The 24,402-nt window shown below is 38.2% G+C and overlaps 1 protein-coding gene across 2 annotated transcripts in view; it reads right to left on the bottom strand.

The window, feature by feature from the left end:
- LOC136255699 (structural maintenance of chromosomes protein 2-like) overlaps nt 1-24,402 on the bottom strand; it is a 90,520-nt gene that overhangs the window by 28,034 nt on the left and 38,084 nt on the right. For both annotated transcript variants that reach the window (XM_066048511.1, XM_066048512.1), the window contains 10 exons: nt 19,241-19,295; nt 17,924-18,044; nt 17,818-17,876; nt 16,368-16,427; nt 16,179-16,317; nt 15,859-16,128; nt 5,093-5,174; nt 2,218-2,353; nt 930-1,054; nt 498-835 (listed from right to left, as the gene is read on the bottom strand). In XM_066048511.1, coding sequence (XP_065904583.1) covers nt 498-835; nt 930-1,054; nt 2,218-2,353; nt 5,093-5,174; nt 15,859-16,128; nt 16,179-16,317; nt 16,368-16,427; nt 17,818-17,876; nt 17,924-18,044; nt 19,241-19,295 — 1,385 coding nt within the window. The remainder of the gene's footprint in view (nt 1-497; nt 836-929; nt 1,055-2,217; nt 2,354-5,092; nt 5,175-15,858; nt 16,129-16,178; nt 16,318-16,367; nt 16,428-17,817; nt 17,877-17,923; nt 18,045-19,240; nt 19,296-24,402) is intronic.

The following is a 24,402-nucleotide window of genomic DNA, read 5'->3' as shown; positions in this document are numbered from 1 at the left end:
CCATAACTCAAGCACTGCATGCTGTACAAACACAAAACAAAATATTTTCTTACTCCCAAATCTGATGGTGTATAGGTTTCATTGATTTGAGCTTTGTTTCAGTGCATACCAATGTGATTAAAACGTGCATAAAATTTTTATGTAGCACAGTCATGTATTTTTACCCAGTTTAGACTATGTCACACATAGTATGCTTTGAAGTTTAGTTGATAATGAGAGATACCTGCAGGTAGGTATCCGTGACAAAACGTGTCATGTGTGCCATTCCTCAGGTCTCTAAAATAGCACAGATACTTGTATTTGTACAATAACCTATAGTGTATGCTTATTTCGATATGTTCTTATTGTAAAATAGAAATTTGCGAAAACAGCCAGTTTTTGTTTAGCGGGTCACATATGATACATTACTATTATAGAAACATATTAAGGTGGTGGTTACCTTAGCTGGTCACATATGATACATTACTAATATAGAAACATATTAAGGTGGTGGTTACCTTAGCAGTTTGTTCCTGTGTTACATGTTGATCAACTTCACTAGTTAATTTAGTGCAGGATTGCTGACATGTGGCTATTTCTTGTTCTTGTGTCTCTATAGCTTTGTTTAGCTCATCAATATCCAGTTTGATCTCCTTGACTTGTTGTTGCATTTTGTTAGTTTCCTTAGTAACCTGCTGAGCCTGTTTACGAGCCTTATTCATTGCCTCTTCAGCTTTCTTGATCTCTCTCTGATGATAACCCTCAGCATCTGCCATCTTCTCCTTGACATCTTCTAACTGAGCTTCACTAGCTGATTTAGTGGACTGTGCCTCCTCTATGTTTTTCTGCAGACTGTCTGTGACAATACCAACCACACCCACCTTACTACCAGCCACACCCCTGTCCCGTTACAGACTGTTTGCAACAACACACTAGTCACACCCACTCACCAATTTCCTCCTGCAATTCCTTCACTTCCACTAGTAACTTATGATGACTACTCTGCTCCAATCTGTTAGTGGCTAGTAACACCTCACGATTCTTACCATCCCACTGTGTCTTTAGCTGGTGGTAGCTGTGTGTGGAGCATGTGATCATCATGTGATTACTGTGTGCAAATTTCATGACTATCCTGTCTACATGTCATGATCACCATGTATGGTAGGCCTCATAAAAAACTTTATGTTTTGGACCGTACTAATTCGTATCATGAAAGTTAAATCACTATTAATAACAAATCGTGTCACGAGCTACTACGCATACTTTGCATAATACAATTCGTATATACGGTACTGCTCAAATGCAACGTCGTCTCGCACGAGTGCAAGCAATTTAAAAACTCACTAGTGACTTTAGACCTTAGCTTGTATGCGTGTTGTTTCTTTCCTTGTAGGAGTGATCATTCTCCAAGTGAAGCTGGCTGAAAAGCGTGTGCACCACACTTTATGTTAGAGTTAAAGCACCGCCGCGTGTGTGTACGAAAAATACAGTACGAGGGTGTGTGTCGAGAGGCTAATACAGCACGAGGCGAAGCCGAGTGCTGTATTTGCCTTGAGACACCCCCCCGAGTACTGTATTTTTCGTACACACAAGCAAGGCGGTGGTTTAAGTGTTATATCGTACTTCCTGGTCATCTGACTCGGAGCGATTTTCTCTAGTACTCATACCGCTACGATTTTTGGTGATAAGGTTATCAGTAAGTGTTTAACTAATCTATTCCTAGTCGTAGAACAAACTAATAGGATTATCTTGGCTAGTTTTAGCGATTTACAATGTCACGCATGTGATCAATCGTGCTGTCTTAGTGGAGTCGTGTTTAAAAAGCTTTGTGATCAGACGATCAGTAAGTGTTTATACAATCTATTCCCAGCCGTAGAACGAACTCGTAGGATTAGTTTGGCTGGTTTTAGCGATTTACAGTGTGTTGTTTATGTAACATTCCCTAAATAAATTCTCTGCATAACTACTGTATTTGCCCAATTAAGTGCATAACTGTACTGTATTTGTCCAATTAGCTGTATAACTGTTCTGTATGATTCATACAGTACAGTTATGCAGTTGATTAGTACTGTATGGACAATACGATACGCGGTTTTGCTTTGATCCTCCCACACAAAGTACAATATATCACGATACGATACATAAAGTTTTTTTTTATGAGGCCTACTGTAACCATGTCATGATCACCATGTAACCATGTCATGATCACCATGTAACCATGTCATGATAATCACCCACCTTGCTGCCAGTTTATCTATCTTCATCAGCTCATTCTCTACCACTGCTAATTGATTACGATAATCTTCTAACTCTGTTTGCCATTGTTTGAGCTGTACTACTGCCAGTAAGATAGGCTGGGTCTTTGGTCTGGAGCCTGTATAGAGTCAATAGTATTAGTAGTGTAGTTATTTATCATACAGTATGATAATACTGTATAGTAGGGACCACAAAAGTTTGGGCGTGGCCCATGAAAAAACATCACCCAAAAATCAGCCTCGCTTTTCCCTGACAATGATGAGGCAGTATTGGTTACGTAAAACTAAGCCCAAACAAGCCTTCAGATCAACCCGAAATGCTTTCAACATGTTTTTTTTGGAATAAAAAAAAATATTAAAAGGGAATTTTCTAGTGACTGATGCCTTCAGACAAGTGTAACTTGATAGATATACCGATAAGGATTTTTCAATCGTAATAATAATGTTGCAATAGAAGAGCTATACATGCATGATAACAAGTTACATACATCTACAGCCATAAGTCACCGATATCTGATTAATCTGTACCTTAGAGAGCTGATACAATTATACCGATCCGACATTTGCATGCTTTGTAAAATGTAAATCGAATAGTACTTCAGGTGTAGCTACTGCATCTTATTATTTGCATTGCAGTATTAATTAAAAAGACTTCTTGTTCAGTACACAAATCCTATACTATCCAGATACAGTATAGCTATTACACTAAGAATAAAGAACTGCACCAATAAATCTGCTGTATAGCCAGCTAGCCATTTTGATAATTAATCAAAATATAGAATAATCCGTTTGTGGGAGCATTCATTAAAATTTTTTTGTGGTGCCTAATTGTCTGGGTAGTGTAATTAGAGGCCACACCACCATGAGTACCCAGGTATATGTGTAGGTTATCACACAGATCAAGGTATCTTCGCTATTTTATTCGCCCTCAGTGATTATTGCGCCATTCCTCAGGTCTCTAAAATAGGATTTGGGTGATAACCTATGGTTCGTACGACTCTGGTCACTGCCAATAATGGCGGCTTCCTGATCGAATTAGTGTTAAAACAACTCACTGGTAGGCTTCCTAGATGAATACAATCATCTATATTATCCAGCGATGTTTTCTTCATACTTTAGTGCTGATTTCTGATAGCTGTTGTGACTGGAATCCAGCTAAACACGTGAACGCATGTGACAAAAATTTGTCACGGGTATCTAACCAGTTTAGATACCTACCCGCGGGTATCTATTGGATTTTAAATACCTCATTAATGACCAAACTTCAAAGCATACTACCATAGTTAAAATTTCCCTTTTCAACACCAAATGGTATTGTGCCATACAAATTATCAGTAGTAATATTGGTTTGTAGAGCATTTGCACCTATTACCAATATGGTAGAAATTGCCTATCAGTGCATCTCTATAACTCGATACTCATGCATTCATCTTTGCTGACAGCAAGAGGTGTTGATTTGGCGGTAGCTCTTTGTGTCCCATTTCTTTCTCCAGGGATGTGCTCACAGTGGTCAGGACCAGCGACCACTCAAATAAAGTAGCCACCCTACCACTCAACAATCACTACAGATTCACCTCCAATTTATACACATTAAGGCCCCACACGTCTTATCCTAAATCTTCTGTTCTAAACCTGGGCATATCACTGTTTCTCCACTACCACAAGGTGTTAATGGGTGGTAACTCACAGCATGGCTTCAATGCTTTGTTCCATAGTGTGACATGAAGTGTTTCTCTAACTGTTCTTTGTTTGTAATGTTGTGGAACATAGCCAGAGGAGGTTGGTCACACGTCATCATTCATATCGTGATCTCAAAGGAAGGGTTGAACTAATTCAACCTTCACACATCTTAATATTCTAGAGGACGGATTGTATATCCATACCAGAGCGTCCCAGTTGTATTATAGTACAATGCTCTGCTTTCCTAGCTGCTAAACAAGCCCTAACACATACAACAATGCTTGGTTACATAATTTCGCGTCATAAGATTATGACACGTGACCAACCTCCTCTGGAACATAGCTAGAACTGAAGCAAAATGGCAACTTTGCAACTGATAGTTGGGGTGTGTGTGTTCAACCATAATTTCATAGTGACAGGATTGGTGGAACATAGCAGAATGGTGACTTCACATTTCAGTCTTTGATAATAGGGGGGATATGTTCATGCCATTCTTTCCTTTGATGTGGTATGCAATGGTAAAATGAATAATGTTACTGCAAGTAATCAAATGAATGCAAGGAATAATTAGAAAATTTACATTTGAGTATATAGGGATTAACCCTATAGGGATTATAGCAATGAAACAAGTAGGGTTGGGAGGTATTAGTAGTTAATAAAGGTATTTTCAGATACTGATGTGGTTTTACTAAAAATACCCAATTTAATGTAGTAATTAAAGTTTTGATGGTTTAGTGGTGGCCATACATGAGTCAAGCATACAACATACTGTGGACAAGCACAGATGTATGTGTGTTGAAGTATTCACAATCATCCTTTTAAAAAACTTTCTGGGATATCATACTTCAAACCTTACTTTGTAGTTTTTACTACTAACACCAAGTCCTACTGTGCATTTCCATTATGGTATCTTGAGCACAGTAGGGATCTAACACTTCTTATTATTTTACTGTGATTTAATATCATGGACTACTCCAACTTGTTTCAGTACTTTCTATTGATGTGCTATGGTCCTTACTCTAGTTGAAAATTCAATTTTTTTTGTGTATCAGTGTACTATGGTAGGAGCTTGACTCCAATAGTACAAGTGACTGTTCTATTAGAGTGTTTTGTCAACAGGTGTATGATCTACGTACTAGAGTCATTGAATGAGGTCCAGCTATACAGATAATACTCACCTCCAGTCAATGATCCTGATGGGTTGAACACATCACCTGATAGTGTAACACATCGTGTCATTACTTCCCTGTCAAATGCCACCTAAGGGTATATAGAACAGTGTTGATAACTGGAGTAATTCACCCGGAGGGGTCATTAGAGCACACAACCCACATGTCACGGTATTGTTACAAGTCACAATATGTTTCAGATCCCTCCATCCACTATATGTCCTGCCACTTATTGGTCATCAAGATCAAGGTATAATCCTGATGGTCATCATTACTTATTGGTCATCAAGATATGATCCTGATGGTCATCATTACTTATGCATGCACCTGTAGTCATTTAAGGGGTGGTCCACAATTTTCAGCTTTTTTGCAAGCGTACAAAGAGTACTCTTTTTTCTAACCTCTCCCCCCAGCCAACTGTATAAATGTTGACACATGAATGCATTGTATAGCAGAACAAACACCCAGATACTTTAATATTGCAAAATTCATGTATGGTATTTGTTTTGTCTTTTAGGTAGCTTATCATTTAGATACTTTCGAAGTTGATACCCTGAAGGAAATATCCCTACACACAGCAGGCATTACTGTAATTTGCTTTTTTTCGTTGTAAAATAATTTTTGCAAACAAAATTTGTACAAAAATTTCTTGCATGAACATTTTTATACAAGATTGAACTATTCTAATAGAGCAGTCATTTACGTAAATCATACAAAATATTTTTATCACGAAAATTTTTTGCACGAAAATAAAGCGAATTACGGTAGTATTAACCTGATGCACATTTGCAAATGTGTACATACACATCATAGAAACAACTTGTTCTTGGCTATCTTTGTTGTGTTCATACAAAACCATTTCACTGGCAGTAGCAACAGCAGTACTAGTCTGTAGGGTATTTTCACCATAGTCTGAGGTGGACTGGAGTCAAGAGATGAGGGTACTCTGCAGAGACAGGTTTTATCTACGGGCAACCCACAACTACCACAGCTATATAGTGTGAACAAATTAGTACCTACATAATCCATCCAGCCTCCCATACCCAATAGTATTCCTAAACCCACAACAACACCTTCTGCAGGTACAAAACAAAAGCAACAACCAGTGTAGCTTCAATTGTAATCGTTTATCAGTGTTAATTGCTAGACTAAGACTAAAGAGAAATAAGTAAGTACTGTTATAAAAGTATATAAAGCCTGTAGTATGCTGATAACTGTTCTTACCTGTAGTTTAAAACATGATTCAATGAGGTTTATCTTTGCCTTCAGCTTATAAAGCCTCATTTCATTGGTAGCTAGCTAGCTAGCCCTGGCACTGTTTTCCAGAGTTCGCCAAAGCACACGTGTTGGCTTGGGCCCATGCATTAACAGCATGAGCTCACTTAGTCCACCATTTAATTGGACACTGAATTGCATGAAGTAGCAGTAGGGCTTACTAGAGCCATATCACTGCATTCGAAGCCTTATCACTGCATTTGGATTTCTTGCCAACTCACGTGATCAGCATTTTTAAAAAGCGTACATGTGATTTTACCCCCCCCCCCCCCCCCCTAGTGTACAGTTTGTACACTCTAGAAATGGCTGAAAATTGTGGACCACTCCTAACATAATCTTTTAACACATTAGCCTTATCATGAACCACGATAGTGGGTTCATAATAGGGATCGCCCATGTTTTTCGCAAAAATCCTAATAGAACGCACACCTAAAAACCACCTTGAAAAGCATCCTTCAGCTCAAAACAACCCTCTGGTGGTTCTTTGCAATGAGTATAGGTCCACTAGTAAGTATCAAGTGAAAAGGAAACAGTATGTGTATTTCAGACAAAACTGAAATATGCCCGTTTGTTCATATTATTATTATTCTTATTATTCATAATATCATTATTATTCTTTCACAGGCATAGCGAAGTTTACAAGGAGAATCCTGGGATAAAAAGTAGCAAGGCTTGCTGAATGGATCATTGTGCATGTCCATGACCTATTTTTGATTTCGTTTTTGGATGCCAAAAACGATTACGCTTGAGAAGACATACAAGATCGCACTCAAAGTTAGGTTTTTTGGAGTGTGCTGCTTGTGGCTAATAGAATCTGTCTTTATTAAACTCAGTATAGGCCAGGAAGCTTAATCTGGGCTGATGACTTTGTTGCAAGGTGGTTTTTCACTCCGTGATTATTGTACGTGGGCGGGTTATCCAGATTAAATACTCTAATAGAGCAGTCACTTAAATACTCTAATAATGCAGTCAAGTGTATAACTACAATCCTTACACTGAATTTGACAGCTATTAAAGACACCAGTAATGTAAATTGTAGCTCATATTAGGAGACTCTCAGTCTGTATGCACATTGCAATTTGATCAGTTTTTTCATGTGTGCACTGAAATGTTGACAGTGTTACTATGCAGAATGCAAAATTACACTATTCACAACAGTTTTCTTCATAATCCATTACTGGATTAATAAAAAGTACACAAACTAGATGAATAAAAAAATTGGAAATTTTAAAATAGGAATAGGGATCGCTGAAAAAGCCACAAAACAAGAAGGGATTGCTGGGGTGGTAATGTAAACCACAAATCCCTATTTTGACTCACTTCAAAATGACAGAGCATGTAACTATAAAGATTTATGACAGAGAGTCAAAATAGGGATTTGTGGTTTACATTACCACCCCAGCGATCCCTTCTTGTTTTGTGGCTTTATCAGTGATCCCTATTCCCATTTTAAAATTTCCATTTTTTTATTCATCTTATGTAATAATAAGTAGTTAAAAATATCTCAAGTGTGTTTGGTTATAGACCTACTTTATATAGCCTATAAATTTATTAATGTGTTCAGAGACTTGGAGAAGATGCAGCAGTATGTAAACAAGTGTAGAGATTTGAGTAGAAATGCAATGAAACAAGAGAGGCCATCTACACCTGCAGCTATATATATATATATTGACATTTAATTTCCTGTCAGTATAAGCTTTGACTAAAGTAGGGATTAAACGTCAACTAGTATAACTGTAGGTATAGATGACCTCCCTTGTTTCTAGAGATAGGCTGTATTGCATTTTTGAAGAACGGTATGGTATTAGGAAAAGTATCACTAAACACATTGTATATATTTTACACTCTTGGGTATGCTCTTATACCTTAGGACAAAGGTAGTGAGTGATATGGTGTGTGTATTGTGGCTGCAGCGGTTGGCAAAAAAAAGCTTCGGGCCAAAGAAACGTTGAACAGTGAAGAAATCAAGCCCATAGCCTTATCAATAGTCGAATTATGTTTGGCTAGAGGCATCAGTCGACAGGCAGTCAGTCAGAGCCAAGAAAAATATTCCATAGAAACTTGTTGGAAGGGTTGGGGTTGTTTTGAAGACATTAATGAGCTTAACCAAGCTGTTATAAAGAGAAAAAGTGAGGATGGTTTTAGGGCAATATTCTTGGGCAAAAACCCAAACCTTTACTATAGTACTGTACGATACTCAAGTTTCACTATGAGAGGCAATCCCTGCACTTATCATTTTTTCCAACATGAAATGATGACTGCTTTATTAGAGTATTTGAGCATTCTTAAGACTATATCAAAGTTTTCAGACCACACTCCAAGAAGCACAATATTTAGCAAGATGCCATTCTTAGGCTAAACACACCCTTTTAGCTAACTGAGAAAAGTTACACATCCTCTTCCATCGAACAACCCCAGTGATGCTTAAAATCATGTCTGTAAACATCCTATAATACTCACAAAATTGAAGACCTATAATTTCTCTAAGTTATGCTGACATTTACCACTATTAGAGTGCAGGCCTAGCACCAGTCTAGGTAGTGATATGCCGATACTGATACTAGTATTGGTATCAGCCCTATTATGGAAGTATTGGACTTGTATCGGTAATACTGTAAATGCCTGATATTTTGTATGCTGTCATTTAATTGCTTTACAAGATGGTGTAGAACTGAGATGGCATCAAGAGAGGACCAGCCAGCACATGCACCAAAAGAGTTTGCCTTCTAATCACAGTGGAAATTATGCATAAAATCTACTCTTGTCTTATCTATGAACAACAGCTGATATATAAAATATATATATATATATATATTAATACAACATCAATGTTGTGTCCTGTACAAAAACTCCAATAATAGCTTGTGGTATATTATTGATATACTACAGCAAACTAGCCAATAGAATTAGTATATCACTTGTACATTTGATATACGCATCTGATAGGCTAAAATTTTTTGAGTGTTTAGTTGTTTTACCAGTTAGACATGTACCATAGTAACCAATACCTGTCACATATCAACAACACTGTTGCCTAGCAACAGTTGCTATGGATTGTTGGACCGATTTTCAAGAAGATTACAGGCTGCAACACATGTGCATACTCCTTGAGCATGCTAACCACAAGGAATTACTTACCAGTACTAATAATGGTGTAAAAACATTAGAAATTACTGTTACTGGGAGACGAGATGTTGTATTAACATTAGGGCTGCTCCAATTCCACTTTTTACCGATACTTCAAATACCAAGTACTCAGCTGGGAAGTATCTGCAAGTACAAGTACCGATACCAAGTACCTTAAAGTAGCTACTTCACAGTGCACACATTTATTATATAGTGCATTTCATGGTATTCTTGTACACGTTTTCAGTATGGTTCAAGTTTATAATGAAGTAGCCAATCAAGATTCACAAAGAAAGAAGTCACTGAAATGCAAACCAGTGGATTCACTTTTACCTGATTGCTCTATTAGAGTTATTGACTGTTCTATTAGAGTATATCGATCTTTTTCTCAGTAAAGAGTTTTCACACGTAGGTTTTACCATAGATCAGTAATTTTGCTACTAGCTATTGGTGTTATACTTGATGCTTTTAGGCGTCCACTGTGCTAGTAAAATAAGCAAGTACAAACGAACGTTATTTTATTCTTGCACGTGATAAGAATCGGTATTTGCAACAATATAATGGCCGATTCCGATACTTCATGAAAACAGCAGTATCGGCCCGATATAGATACCGATACTAGAATCGGTGCAGCCCTAAATAACATATTATACTACAGATATCATGGTATTCGAAATATACCAAAAGATATACAAACTTAGAAAAGATGTTATAGTGCGAGGTTTCACTATGGCACCCTTTCCTAAATATGTATATCTTTTGTTATATATAACATATACATATGTTAAAGCATAGCCTTGCTCGTGCTATATGAAAAATAAAGTACGAGGCATGCGGCCGAGATGCTAATAAAGCGCCGAGTACTTTATTTTTCATATAGCACTCGCAGCTATGCTTTAAATGATTTATGGAACTTTCTAGTCGTGTAGCTTCACCATACACTAGGACTCGTAATCAACACGCGTTGCACGAACTATTAGCAGCCTGAACGCACACGAACTAGTTTAACAAAGTAACTCACACTTATTTCACCATAGTTTGGTATGGTAGACGTTCATCGCGTATTTTGGCAGGTTTTGCTCGCAACCCACAATCGATTCTATTGTGAGTCACAGTGAAATAATTCCGTGATATCTCCAGGACCCGTCCGTTTACATTAACAAACGTAACAGCAACGTTACCTTCTCCCACCCATCATTGAAGCATTTAGGTATGTCTATAAAAGCAATCCAGTGGTAAAACTCGTATTGGCTGGGGTGATTGATCACTCAGCGCGGCGAGGCTATCAGCCTTCACTGGTGTGGGTGATTAGTCGTACTGGCGTGAGCCCTGCAGGCTATTAGCCTACACTAAGGCACGTGGGCAACTGTGCTTTATTGCCCATAAAGAGTGCTTTATTGAACAACAATAAAAGACTCTTTGCGGTGCAATAAAGCACTCTTTGTGGTCATGAAGCACTGTTGGCCGGCTGAGAGTGTACTTTATGAAATTTAAAGTACGCTTTTCCCTTTGATCTCGCCCAAGCAAAGTTATATAAATAAATATATATAAGCCATGAATTAAAGCCATAAATTATTGTTAACCTCGGTGATTGATGGCCACAAAACCAGCAAATTGCATAGTCTTGTCCCCAGCCATGCACTTGATCATGCAAATGGTGACTTGGTTCACTTTCTTGGCCCTAGTGGAATATTGCTTAACATGTTTCTTGTGCTCATTCATGCTTACATTCAAATGAATAAACTTTCCAGCTGCTTAAAGGAGTGTTACTATATAAAACTTGCTGGCGTGACTACTAAATGCCAATTGAAACTTGATGTACAAATAATCAATGGCAAAGAAGACCTTTAGACAACTACTAAGCTAGTATACTTTACTAATGTGCATTTTCTGGGCCAAGAAGTTGGACTAATGTCACCAGATGACCTTCAAGTGTGTAGGCAGCTGGGGGCAAGACTACAAACTGCAGTTTGAGATTAGCAAATGTGTTTAAGTAAGGTGGTTTATTAGCTATTATTGGCTGTTTCTAGTAATGCTTGTGAGGAAAAGTATTGAGTATCAGATCAGTAGTAAAAAACTGGTATCAGTGCATCACTACTAGGCATTGTTCTGATTTGAATGATGTAATTAGCTTGTATAATACAAAAGTCTCAATAGTAGCAGTGAAATTTATCCCGTATTTCACTGGTAGCAGTGAAAAAGGTTGTAATTGCAATTTCATTGGCTAGAATTTATCTTAGTGTTGAGCGTATTTAGTACATAGTGACAAATTGCGTACATGGCAACGCTAATGCACAGCATGCGTATATGTAGCGAGTATGGTATTAACTGGGAATAGCATGGGTAGCAGTGAAATTTGGGATAAATACCACTCTTGTTGCATTGAAAATGGAAATTTCACTTGGCTTCGCCTCGTGAAACTTTACCCATTTTGAATGCAACACTCGTCCCAAATTTCACTGCTACCCATGCTATTACTAGTACGAATAACACTGGTAATTAAAATAATTGCCTTAGTATGTTATCACCTAACGGTAATGTGCCCATACAACACTCACTTATAAACAAGTTTACTATTCCATTAGAGTCAGTGTAGCAGGAAAGTCTTTACGCTTGAGAGGTACAGATTGAAAAATGAAACTTTTGATGTTTGTTCGGTGTAACAATAAATACTTATATTAGGGTGACTGCTGTATTAAAGTGTCTCGAGTCAGCCTTTCACCTACTAGGGGTGTGTCACTATTTCATATTTTCACTGTGCTAGAAGAGGAGGTTGGACGCACTTTACGTGCCACTAAAACACATTGCACAGAATAGTTTTGTTGAGGAGGTTAATAGATCACGATCTCAGAATAACTCACTGAATCATCATCTCATGGTTTGTTAATAGAATACATACATGAAGACTGGTGAAGTAGTGTACACAAACCGCAACTTATTAATTTCACCCGGACTTCAAGCACTGATTACAAAGCAAAGTACATTGCACATGAAGGACGATCTGAATATCTAACAATCTCCAGTGATCCCCACTATTTTTTTCAGTTTTGCATTGCGACTACCATATAGGGGGAAAATTTCGATAAGCGAAAGTTTCACAGTAGAGGGCAAACAAACTTATTTGCGGTTAAACTTTTGTGGAGGACGAAAGTATGGCGGTGCCCACTCAAAGTGCTTAGTCATGCATATATGTCAATAAGGGGCGTGGATCACGGCCATTATGATGCATACATACACTGGAACCTGATGATCAATTAAAGTGAGCGTGGTTCTACATTGGGTGTACACACAGCAATGCACATGGCTTCGTACATGCCTTCAGACTGTAGTAACACACTAAACGGGTGTGGCTCCACGTATGACTAACTAGACAATCTCAATAAGTAGGCGTAGCTCACAAAAAGAAGCTGGCCTGCTGAGAGTGTGCATCCACATATGACTAGCTACAGACAATCTCAATAAGTGGGCGTGGCTCACAAAAAGAAGCTGAGCTGCTTCAGAGTGTGCAACTTTCCCCCATATATGGTGTTGAGGTTAATGTGAAATACCAAATCAAAGAATGCAATTAAGGGTACAGTTCACGTAAACGCATCCAACCTTCTCTGCTGTGCTAGCATCATAAATGCAGCTAGACTAATAATAATAATAAGGGGGTGTAGTCATCGTGTAAATAGATTAAGTGGGAGTGGTCTCGATCCAATCATAAAGTTACAAGTATTTACTGATTGTGGTGTCTAAATAAATTATGCTACCCAAGGAAAGTATTGATATGGAAAATTCATTGCACGAAGAAGACAATGATCAGCCTCATTGAAGATAAAAGGAAATATAAGGCGCAGAGGGCACACACTTGTTTGAACATCAAAAAGCACATGCCACTGGTGAGTTTGCTGTTGTGACGTAAAATGGTGGCTGCGTGCTGCTTTGTGTGGCCTTCAGCCTTGTGACTGTGGTCAGGTAGGCAGACGGGCGGGTGGGCAGGCAGGCAGATGAATTCTATATCTGGCCACTGTAAGTAGTTTCTTTTTAAATTTGATGTTAGATAGACTAATACTAGACAGATGCTAAAGCATGTGGGGGACTATGTTTTATTTGATGTTTGATTGCATACAGCTTAAGTTGAGTAAATTTAGCAATATGTTAGTGATCTCATAATTACATTGGTGAAAATAGCTAATGGGTATACAAAAATTGTGACTGGGCCTGCGAAAACAGGGAATGTGGGCACATGATTTTTGCCTACTTTTTCCAACTTTCATCACTCATAACCTTTTGTACCATTATGCTATGGCAATGAAATTTTTAGTTCTTAGTAAGCATTTAATTCAGTGGCTTTATGATACAAGTTATAGAATACAAATACACTGTTCCAGTACTGTGATATCACCTGTAGAGTAACAGAGTGTAGTTTGTACCCACATGTCCTATTTTCACAGACCCGGTCACAATTATTGAATTTGTTAATACATCAAATATCAAATATACCTAAAATAGCAGTCACCAACTGAAGGTAAACCGTGCGTTTTGTGTGCATGCTTAATATGTAGCTATATGAAATTAAGAACGTGCTAATCGAAAGGTTGCAGGTTCGATGCTCAGGCTGGGTTCTGTACTGTTGTTTCCTTGAGCAAGAAACTTTACTTCCATTGCTCACAGCTACCCAGCATTCGGACCTGTGTGGACAGCTTTGATTGTGGCAACAGGTTGACCACACGCATACAGTTTATTGATGTTATGCTCTACTACAGCTTCAACTGTTGGGAAAAGATGAAGGGCATTATTAAAGCTAGATGAATCAGAAATGTGAGCAGGTGTTCTTGTCAAGTGTCTCCAGTCACTCTCAGTTACTTCACAATTCCTTAGCCACATTATTAATAAGTTTAGAGTCTTTTATCGCCCTTTTTAGCCTATCATGCGATTTTTATTTTGTTTTCAAGTTTGGCAAAGCACTGACCCACTGCATCCATGAAACATAAGATTAATTTGTCATGGCCTTTGTGATAAACCTTGCATCTCTTTCATCTCGTGATTCTTGGGCTCTTCTTTCTCTATCACGTTCTCTTCTTCTCCTTAATCTCTCATCTCTTTCCATGTGCGTGCGGGTGCTACTGTGCATGTGAGGTAGCTCTGGGACCACTACCAAGTGTGGGGACTTTCCGATTAGTATAGGAAATTTTTTTGTGCACGCGACGTATGTACCATTTCAACTACCAAGTGTGGGGCATTCTGTTTTCTTTTGGGAATTTTCGTGCACGCGATGTATGTACCATTTCAACTACCAAGTGTGGGGCATTCTGTTTTCTTTTGGGAATTTTCGTGCACACGACGTACGTACCATGGCTACTTGACAATACTGGGGCTTGCTTAGGCTCGCCCCAATTATTCCGTAAAGGTGATTTTGCAGGGGCGGATTTAGGGGATGGGCTTTGGGGGCTGAAGCCCCCCTTCACTTTTAGGCTTTACTTGATCAATATGTTGAGGATTATAGTGAAATTTTGTCGTAGCATAATTATATGATTACAAATAATACAAATACTCATAAACCAACTTATAAACATCTTTCCAAGGCATTATTAGTGGATTTATGCTAAAAGTTATGCTAAAGGTTATGCAACAAGGACCCGGATCAGCATTGGAGGTGTACAAGATTGAGATACTCTAATAGAACATTCAGTGTAAGCATAAAAGTTGGTTCTGTTATGGCAAATTTGCCTGCGCCTATAGTGCATTGGTCTGTTTAAAAGGCTTGTTCATCTACTTGTGTAGTTATTACCGGTACTGGTATACTTAATTCAGGTACGCAATTACCATTGAAAATGCTCTCAGATTCAATCTCGTATCATTCAAATTTCAAAATTTTCCAGTTTCAACATTATTACTCTATCATGCATGCAATTGTGAGAGGGTGCATCATGTGCTTGGTTGTCTGAACCTACCCAGATCTTTCCATTAGCAAATGCTGCAGAGAGCCATATATATCTAAAGGCAGTATATAAAATATCTACAGGCAGAAATAATCATTTTATGTGGAAATATCTCCAAATTGCAGTATTTTAGCATCTATTTTTCAAAAATTTCCTGGGGGGCATGTCCCCAGATCCCCATAGTTCCAGCAGCTTTTCTTCACCCAAGAGATTAGTACCTTAAGTTAGCCCCCCTCCTTTATAAATCCTAGATCCGCCCCTGTTTTGGTTGTATAAGATGTCTCTTAGATGACTTTAAAGGCAACATTTTAGGTGGTACGCATCAAGTGATGTGTGCCATATTGTTTGATAGTAGGTGCTTGACAGTGATGATCATATACCTAGTCTAGGTGGTGATTTGATCTCCAGACAATTTGCAATCAAGGAGATACAGTAATAGGTTGTACAAACCTGTTGGGCCTGTTTTAGCTGGTCACAGAGCAAGGTAGACCCAAACACAAACTGCATAGCTGGCTTGATTGCTGGCTTGTAGCCAACCACATCTAGTGCTGATCTCACGTGATCCTTGCCAACCAGTGACTGGGCCTTAGTAACCAGTTTAGCAGGTAACTGTTGTGATGTAATCTTGTTTAGCGGGATAATGGTACAGTGTCGTTGTAGTCGTCCATTGTTTAACAACTGTTTAGCAGTCTCTTCTGTATCCACGACAACATTATATAACTAAGAGGGTGACCATATTTACACCAGTTACCATAGTTATCCACTATTACCTTTCCTCCAGCAGTTACCTCTAATGCAGTAGCATATTTGTGGTCAGTGAGGTCAACTAGTTTAGCAACTACCCCATAAACTTTGTTGTGGTCAAATCCCTCATGAGGAGTATGGTAGGAGAACTGTAACCCAGGATACCTGTGAATAGTGACCAGTAAAGGGTGACCAATAACACTGCTACACAATACCTGGCCTCTAGTTGTTCAACCTGTTCCTCCAGTGATGATATCTTGTTTAGCAGGTCAGACCTGTTATTATCAGTACATCAGATAATATCCCTACACAATAGTATCATAACTACAGGTAGGAAAGGTCAGATTGGCTGCTAGTATTGCACCAATAACCAAATTAGCCGATTACTCTGGTAACTGATATTAAACATAATTCGATAACCAATCTGATATACACTACTAACACTCAGCCTCATCATTATTAAATGATGTGTGTAGTGTAGTGTTGTGAAGGTACCTATCAAATAGTGATACACCCTATTCTTCAGAGACACTGCTTATCAGTTAAGAATCCCCTCAAAGAGAGTCAGAATATTTACCTACGTATGTATACCATTTTTGTTTTGAAAACTTAACAAATATTGACTTCTGAGAGATGACAAGAAGCCCATCTATGTGGTTGAGAAGTACAGTGTCTTGTCTCACAGTAAAGTATCTTTATGTTTTCCTAGAACAAAAATGGCAAAGGCAGCCAATAGTGTTGTACCAATAATCGGTACCGGCCAATACTGGCTACTAGCTGATTAATTGGTTTTTGATTAAATCAAAGCTGATGTTAATCTCCACTGTGCTGTGTAGTATAATGATGTGGGGGAGGTTAGACATAAGTTATTTTGCATTTTAATTGAGTTAAGTATTGATGGTTTAGCGGTGACTCGTATAGCAGTAGCAAAGTGTACTTAAAACCTTGTCAACACGAGTAGCTCTTGCTTGTGGTATACATCTAACTTTACATTTTAGCCTATATGTGACCCAGTCTGGGAAAATCGGGCTTATCGCCTATTTAAAAGTATCGAGAAACACCGGTTTTAAGTACTTAGCGTGTTGTAGCTCGCCAATGGTTGAAGCTATGTGTACCAAAATTTCACACCAATTCCTTACCTTCCAGAGCATCCACTATGCAAGTAGCCAACAACTAAGTTTCCTGCCATTTTAGATAGTTTTAAAACCAAGGTTGACTGTATCAGGCGAGCTGCAAAATGGGTGGGAGGTGGGGGCCCTGGAAGGTGGGCAAGATGGTGTTCAAAAATTGAAAAGGAAGGCATAGGGATGAATTAGGCCAAGTTTTGGGCCATTGAGGCATCAAAATTGGCTAAAATTCAAAGCAGAGGTACTCATTCAACACCACAGAGCTGTACAGCCACATACAGTCATCCCCAGACTGACCAGAGCTCTATTAAGGCCCCAAACTGCATGTACAGATTGCCACTGGGCTTGGGAAAAGCAGCCAGCAAAACCAGACCACCCAAGTCTAGCTGATTTTTATTGTGGAATTAGATAGTTCATTCATGTAGCTTCGTGTCCTGGGTGAAAAATCAAATCTGCTGACATGGGCGATAAGACCGGTTTTCTCAGACTGGGTCACATATATCAATGATTGTCACTAATATGAGTAATTTGGACATACCTCTTTGCCTCTAGTTCTCTCTTCTTGTCTTCCTTGTAACCTAGCTTGTTAATGGTTACCTAGACAATACATGTAAAAAGATGACAACAGCATAGACCACACCCACTTCAATGGCGGACAATTCCTTGTGTAATCCTTCTACCACTGATTGATCTTTGTTGTATGCCTTCTGACTGTCCCTGCTTGACTTCTCTTTGGTAACCAACTGCTTTTTAGTATGTTGTAACCTGTAACAGACCAAGTTTTCTATTAGGGTATTTGTCTGTGTAGCCACAACTACAGTAGCACGTTGACTGCTCCACTAGTTAGAGAGTTCAGCTAAATGTATCGAACAGTACAATAGTGCCTTATGGGGGTGTTGCCTTCTGTGCCTTTCCTTTCCTTCAATCTTCAATCATGCCGATTGTTTTCTCCATGAAACAAAACTGTATCAAGGCATTAATTTTGACATTTTCCATATCAGATTCCACAAAATTATTTAAAACAGTGCTCGTGTTGCTTTAAGAGGCATTACTGGTAGACTGGATGATAGGACCTTCTATGAGCTAACTGGACCAATAACAACTAAGCAGCATGCCCCTTTATGATCTAACCAATAACAATTGAGAGATACTCCCTTAGCTGTACCTATAGTGAATGATCATTAAATACATGGAGCAGCATGGTGAAAAACAATGTATGCTACGACCGTGCCCCTTAAATATCGCGTATAACCTAGTTGTTGAGGCTCATATACTCTAATAAAGCAGTCATCCTAATACAACAGTCATGTTTAACTAGGCAAATGCATAGCACAAACCCTTAGTGAAACAGAATGGAAGTGGGGCACTAAATAGGAATAACATAAAATTGAAGAACTGATGACACAGACAGATATACCTAGTGACAGAAAATGGATGCTGAGCACATATCAAATTTATATCAACACACAAGAGCATGACATACAAATACTGTATAACTACAAACCAGTATATCATAAAATCAAGGTTGACAGGTGAGAGTTACATTTATCGCTTATAGGCACTAGATGGTTTGTATGGTTATATAGCACTTTGGTGGGTTAGTGGTAGTGATGCATATTAAAGCCAATTAACTATTGCACTTACTAGGTGGGTTATTGGTTGTAATGTTTGATCTATGTGTTGATAGCCTTTATCCCTTATATGGAAGATGAATGTACAGTACATTCAAGCAAGCCATACTCATAGTGGGGCTTACTAAGGCTTATCCCAATAAAAACAGTCACATGTACATATCATAGCTGTAACAGCTATAAAAAAAAGAAAAAAAAGGGGGGGGGGGGGGGGGGGGGGGGCTTCATTTATCCTTACAAATTTACTCACGTGTCTGAATAACAAGTGTTTGGATAATGGGTACAGTCCTTGTCCCCACCACATTATCACTCTTACATAGAGTTGCTCACCTTCGTTCTGCTTGCTTCACTGTATCAGTAGCAATAGCAATGTTACCCTGTAGAGCTGTGGAACCATCACATGTGTAATGTACTAGACACTAGACACTAGATACATGATAGTGTGTTGTGTGGCCAAGTACAGCCATGCAACAGATAGCTGTGCATTTTACAGGAACCAATAAAATGCCGTTTTCATGCATCCGTAGCTAGATAATGCAAGACAGGAAATTAGTAACCATTGTAGTGCAAACCTGAAAGAAATCGTACTAACAGTCATGGAGTTATAATGCCAACCATGTGTAACAATTGCATGGTCAAGTTTTGTTAATTAAAAAGTATTATTTACCACACCTACAGGACAAAATCAAACGGTTACCGTAACGTTTAAGTATATTAAAATTTATTAATTAAAAAATGAAGTAGGGATCCAAGCAATAAAAAGTAGTGAAAAAAGAGATAAATGATGGATAGCTTGGTGGGAAAACCCTTCTTTGGCATTGAACAACATGCCAATGTAGGGATTTTCCCACCAAGCTATGCTGTAATACCATCATTCATCTCTTGTTTCACTACTTTTTATCACTTGGATTCCTACTTCATTTTTTAAATCAACTATTTTTAACATACTAGTATGAACTAGTACTATTCCATAACGGTGATTTTCATCGTGCAAAATGTCTATATAATAATTTTTAAAGGCAGGTGACATACACAATTTCAGGGTGATTCCTACTAGTTTGTTTGGTTTTTTGTTATAGCATACAGCTATACACGTGTGACTGTTCTATTAGGGTGACTGCTGTATTAGAGTATCTCGAGTAGCCAGGGGGTGTGCCACTATTTCATATTTTTGTTGTGCTAACATTATGAATACAGCTAGGCCAATAATAGCGGGCGTGATAAATTGGTAAGAGATGATCATGTGGTCTCGATGCTCGATCATTATTTAACCAAGATTGCATTTAACTAATTATTAGGCATGGAATTGAAATTACATGTGCGTCAGTGCCTAAATAATTAAGTTTGCGGTGTCTAAATATGCTGCTCAAGGAAAGTGTTCATAGGGAAAATTAACGCTTCGATATGGTTTCATTGCAACAACAAGATGATGAGCCTGATTGAAGATAAAAGCAGACAAGACGCAGAGGGCACAAACTTGTCAGAACTCCAAAAGGCACATCCCACTGGTGAGTTTAGTATTGTAGCGTAAAATGGTGGCCGTGGGCTGCTTTGTTTGGCCTCTAGGCTTGCGACTGTGGTCAGGCAGGTTGGCAGTGAGTCTAAAATCCGAGTTTTAGCAATAAAAAAAAAAAATCTATATCCGGCCACCTATTAGTGTTTTCTTGTGTTTAATGCTGTTCTGTACCAAATGTGTATTTTGTACCATACGTGTATGGTACACACCGTATGCGTATACACATATGGTACAACCATATGTGTATGGTATGGCAATCCATACCATATGAGTATACTTAGTATAGCCTGTAATCAGTGACATAATGCTAGTAGACTGGCAGCATATGCATTCATGGATATATTGCAGAATGGATGGGGGTTCACTGTCTCCTGCATGCTCAAAGGGGGGTAAAGCCATGCAGCCAGTCCGCACTAAAGTCTGTTCAAGATCGAGATACTCTAATAGAGCAGTCAACAACTCTAACAGAACTGTCATTTTTAATCAGGGATAATACCGTAATACCGTCAGCCAAGGGGATGTTTTTTAGCTATGCCCTAAGAGTACAAAAAATACATCTACACTATACTATTCAAATCAATACTCTAATAGCAACCAGTTACTAGATGTTGAGCTGACACTTCAAGGTAATTGAGTGGCCCAGTACAAAAGTGGCTATATAGTAATAACACATTATTGGAAGGGCAAACAGAGTGAGAGAGTTCCTTCAGCATATGATGACCAGGCTGCACACGCATATTTTATTATTGGGCTAACAGGCATAAAGTAGCATGATGCTTTAATATCTGGTGAACACTTTCTTAAGATTACCATCAGTGTAATATACAAGCAATAGAAATGGTACAAAGATATGCATCTAGATATGCATTAAACAAGTTTGATAGGTATGCAAGAATATTTGGAAATGATTAGTATACTTGGATGGTCCACTTAAGAAGCAGATGCAACACCCTGAGAACTCTTATGATGTATAAAATTATGAACAACTTGGTAGATGTACCTACTGATGCAATTCTGTTACCATCAACATTACACAGCTGACAGGACATACTGAGAAACTTCAACAGCTACCCTGTAGAGTGAATGTATACACCTATTCCTTTTTTCCACAAACGATCAAATTATGGAACGAATGCTTTTATCCAGTACCTGGTAAGTTCACCGGATTTACAAATTTTCAAAGAGAGACTTTATAATCTACACCAGCAATACTACTTACTTATCACACTTACATACACATGTATGACAAAATATTTATATCTGAGTTTGTACATTAATGGAAAGGTCTCACTAGCAAAATGCTTTACACCTAGAGCCCTTTGTAGTGTTACATGCTGATTAATTTTATTGGGAGTGGGTGAGGAAGTGAATTCTAGTCCTCTTAAATTTGAAACTCTAAACTTGTCTCTCACAACAGCATGATTTTTATTAAAATATTTTAACTAATTCACTTTCCCAAAGATTCACATGCATGTAGAACTATAAATGCAATCGAGTTCGCACAGTTTAACTCAGTTGAGTAGCCTAGCTGACCTAAGAAATTTTTGTTAACAACTGAATCAATCTAAAATACCTGTTGATTCATTAGTTAATTGTGCTGTGGCAATTAATGCAGCAGTAAGCAGGATTATCTGAGAGGTGGCTAACATTGGCTGCATTTCAAGTACATAATAAGCACAAACATGCATCACTATTTATAGAGAATTTATAAGTACTGTATATGACCGTATTAAAGCCGGGCTCAAATACACGCAGGGGCTCAAATATACGCCGGGTACAGCTAAGGGACTGTCATAATAAACGCCGGGGCTCATTTAAATGCCGGGGTGCTAATGATATGCACTGAAAGGGGTTCTAAACTCGTGTCAGCTGCTAACTATACAGTGATGTCTCGTCACCAGTCTTATGATGTCTTGTCTTGTTCGACTATGCCTTCTCTTCTGGTGATGGCCATAGCATATTTATCGTGGTCATTGTCATCTTTCCGCCCGACTTCCAATATTTCACCCAGCAGGAGTCCAAATGGGTTTATGTACGTGATGGGCTATGGATTTCGTATTTCATAGGTACTTGTACTGGCACCTGTCATTCTCAACGAGTGGCTAGTAAGAAATAAACGCCCGGGCCCAAATTAATGCCGGTCTTGTTTAAACGCCGGGTCAAAAATGATTTATAGGAAATAAACGCCCAGGCTTCTATACGGTCATATACGGTACTTGTGCATGTGCACATAGTTGTATGTATGTCTTAACCCATTTGCAAAGTGTTTCAATAAAGTTAAGTGGCAATATATACTTACATGAAGAGCGTGTGCTATGGACATCACTGTTTACACATGCAGTGTTAATAATGGTTAAATGGATGCTCTTCGTAAGGTTAAAACACATATCCTGTTTATCTCTTACTCCACAAAGTCACATAATCTAAGTCATTGAGAATGGCAATGTATCATTGAGGGGTAGCGTTATAAATTTTTAATTAAATAATAGATTTTTACATATACAGATGATAGTAGTAATTTATTCATCTACAGATAAATAAATATAAGTAAGGGCTTCAAATTGCAGCCACTGAGCCAGATACTGTAGCTTCACTGATACTGTGTGATGGAAACTTTCAGACAATTTTATGCAATGATAACAAGTTATGAAGCTTCAAAGTTTAAAAGTGGGTCAAATTTTGTGTGAGAATTCACCTTTTTACAAACCAGTCACAATTTGCCTTGAGTACCATAACAGTATAAAGTTTACCAAGTACATTATGAAGAATGCTGTTTAATACTTTTATATCTAAGCATCTTGCTTGTCAGTGTTATTTAAACATGTGCATGGTCCAAAACACTAATATAGGTGCTGGAGGGTTGACCTGCTCTGGAGTGTGTCAATGTGCACTAAGAAAAGAAACTAAGAAATGAAGTTGATTATGATTTCATGACTTTCAAATGATTATTGCATAAAGGTGATATGGGCTCACAGTTGTTGACTATAATTATTTTCACCATACTTAAGTCAGGGATAATAACATGGACTGCCCATTTATATTACATGCATGCATAGCATATATTGTCCAAGCACTTAATTCTAAACAGTTGATGGAGAGGAATGTATACGGTAATAGAGCACAACTCTTTAATATTCTTGGCCCTATTCCATCAATTCTCACTGAGGCTGCCTTTGTGGCTTCTAAACTAACAAGGATGTTCATTGTGAGAGGTATACTGTAAAATCCAGTTTTGCAAGAGGACTAGGCACAACATGAATCTAAGGTAAGCTTGTAACATGTCAAATTAATAAAACTTCGCGAAAAAATGTTATGCAAGTTAGCACCTGACTGTTATATTAGAGTATTTGACTGTATTGTACTTCGATCTAGAAAGGAAGTGTAGTACATGTAATGGACCAAGATATAGCCCAGCCCAGGAGTCCAGCAGAAGCACAAAAAATCATGATAGAAACAGCAAACTATACGGCTACCTGTAAAAAAGTATGTAGAAAAAGTAAACACAAGCGGTAGAAATGCATACTCGTACGGTACAACTGTACACATATGGTATGAGTTTTTGTACCATACGTGTATGGTACGAAATACACATATGGTATAGAACAATGCAATATTTCATGTTAGACAGACAGATATTATTCTGTAAAGGTGATTTTCATCGTGTAAGATATCTCTAGGATGATTTTAGAAGGAGGCGCGTGTCATTTTTTTTTTGGGGGGGGGGTCACTACTTAAACGGTACTACTGTACCATTTGATAATATATAACAAAACACTTACAGGTGAATTTTAAAAATTGCCGAAACTAAGTTTAGTCTCACTGCCTCGCTGATTAGTCACAATGCTAGAGGCAAAACAAAGCAGCGCATGGCCACCATTTTATGCCACAATAACAAACTCATCAGTGGGATGTGCCTTTGGGGGTTCTGATGAGTGTAGGCCATCTGCGCCTTGTCTTTTATCTTCAATCAGGCTAC

Source organism: Dysidea avara, chromosome 5 (assembly GCF_963678975.1).
Source record: "Dysidea avara chromosome 5, odDysAvar1.4, whole genome shotgun sequence".
Classification (NCBI taxonomy): Eukaryota; Metazoa; Porifera; class Demospongiae; order Dictyoceratida; family Dysideidae; genus Dysidea; species Dysidea avara.
Note: the sequence above shows the minus strand (reverse complement) of the source record. Positions and strands in the feature narration are given on the sequence as shown.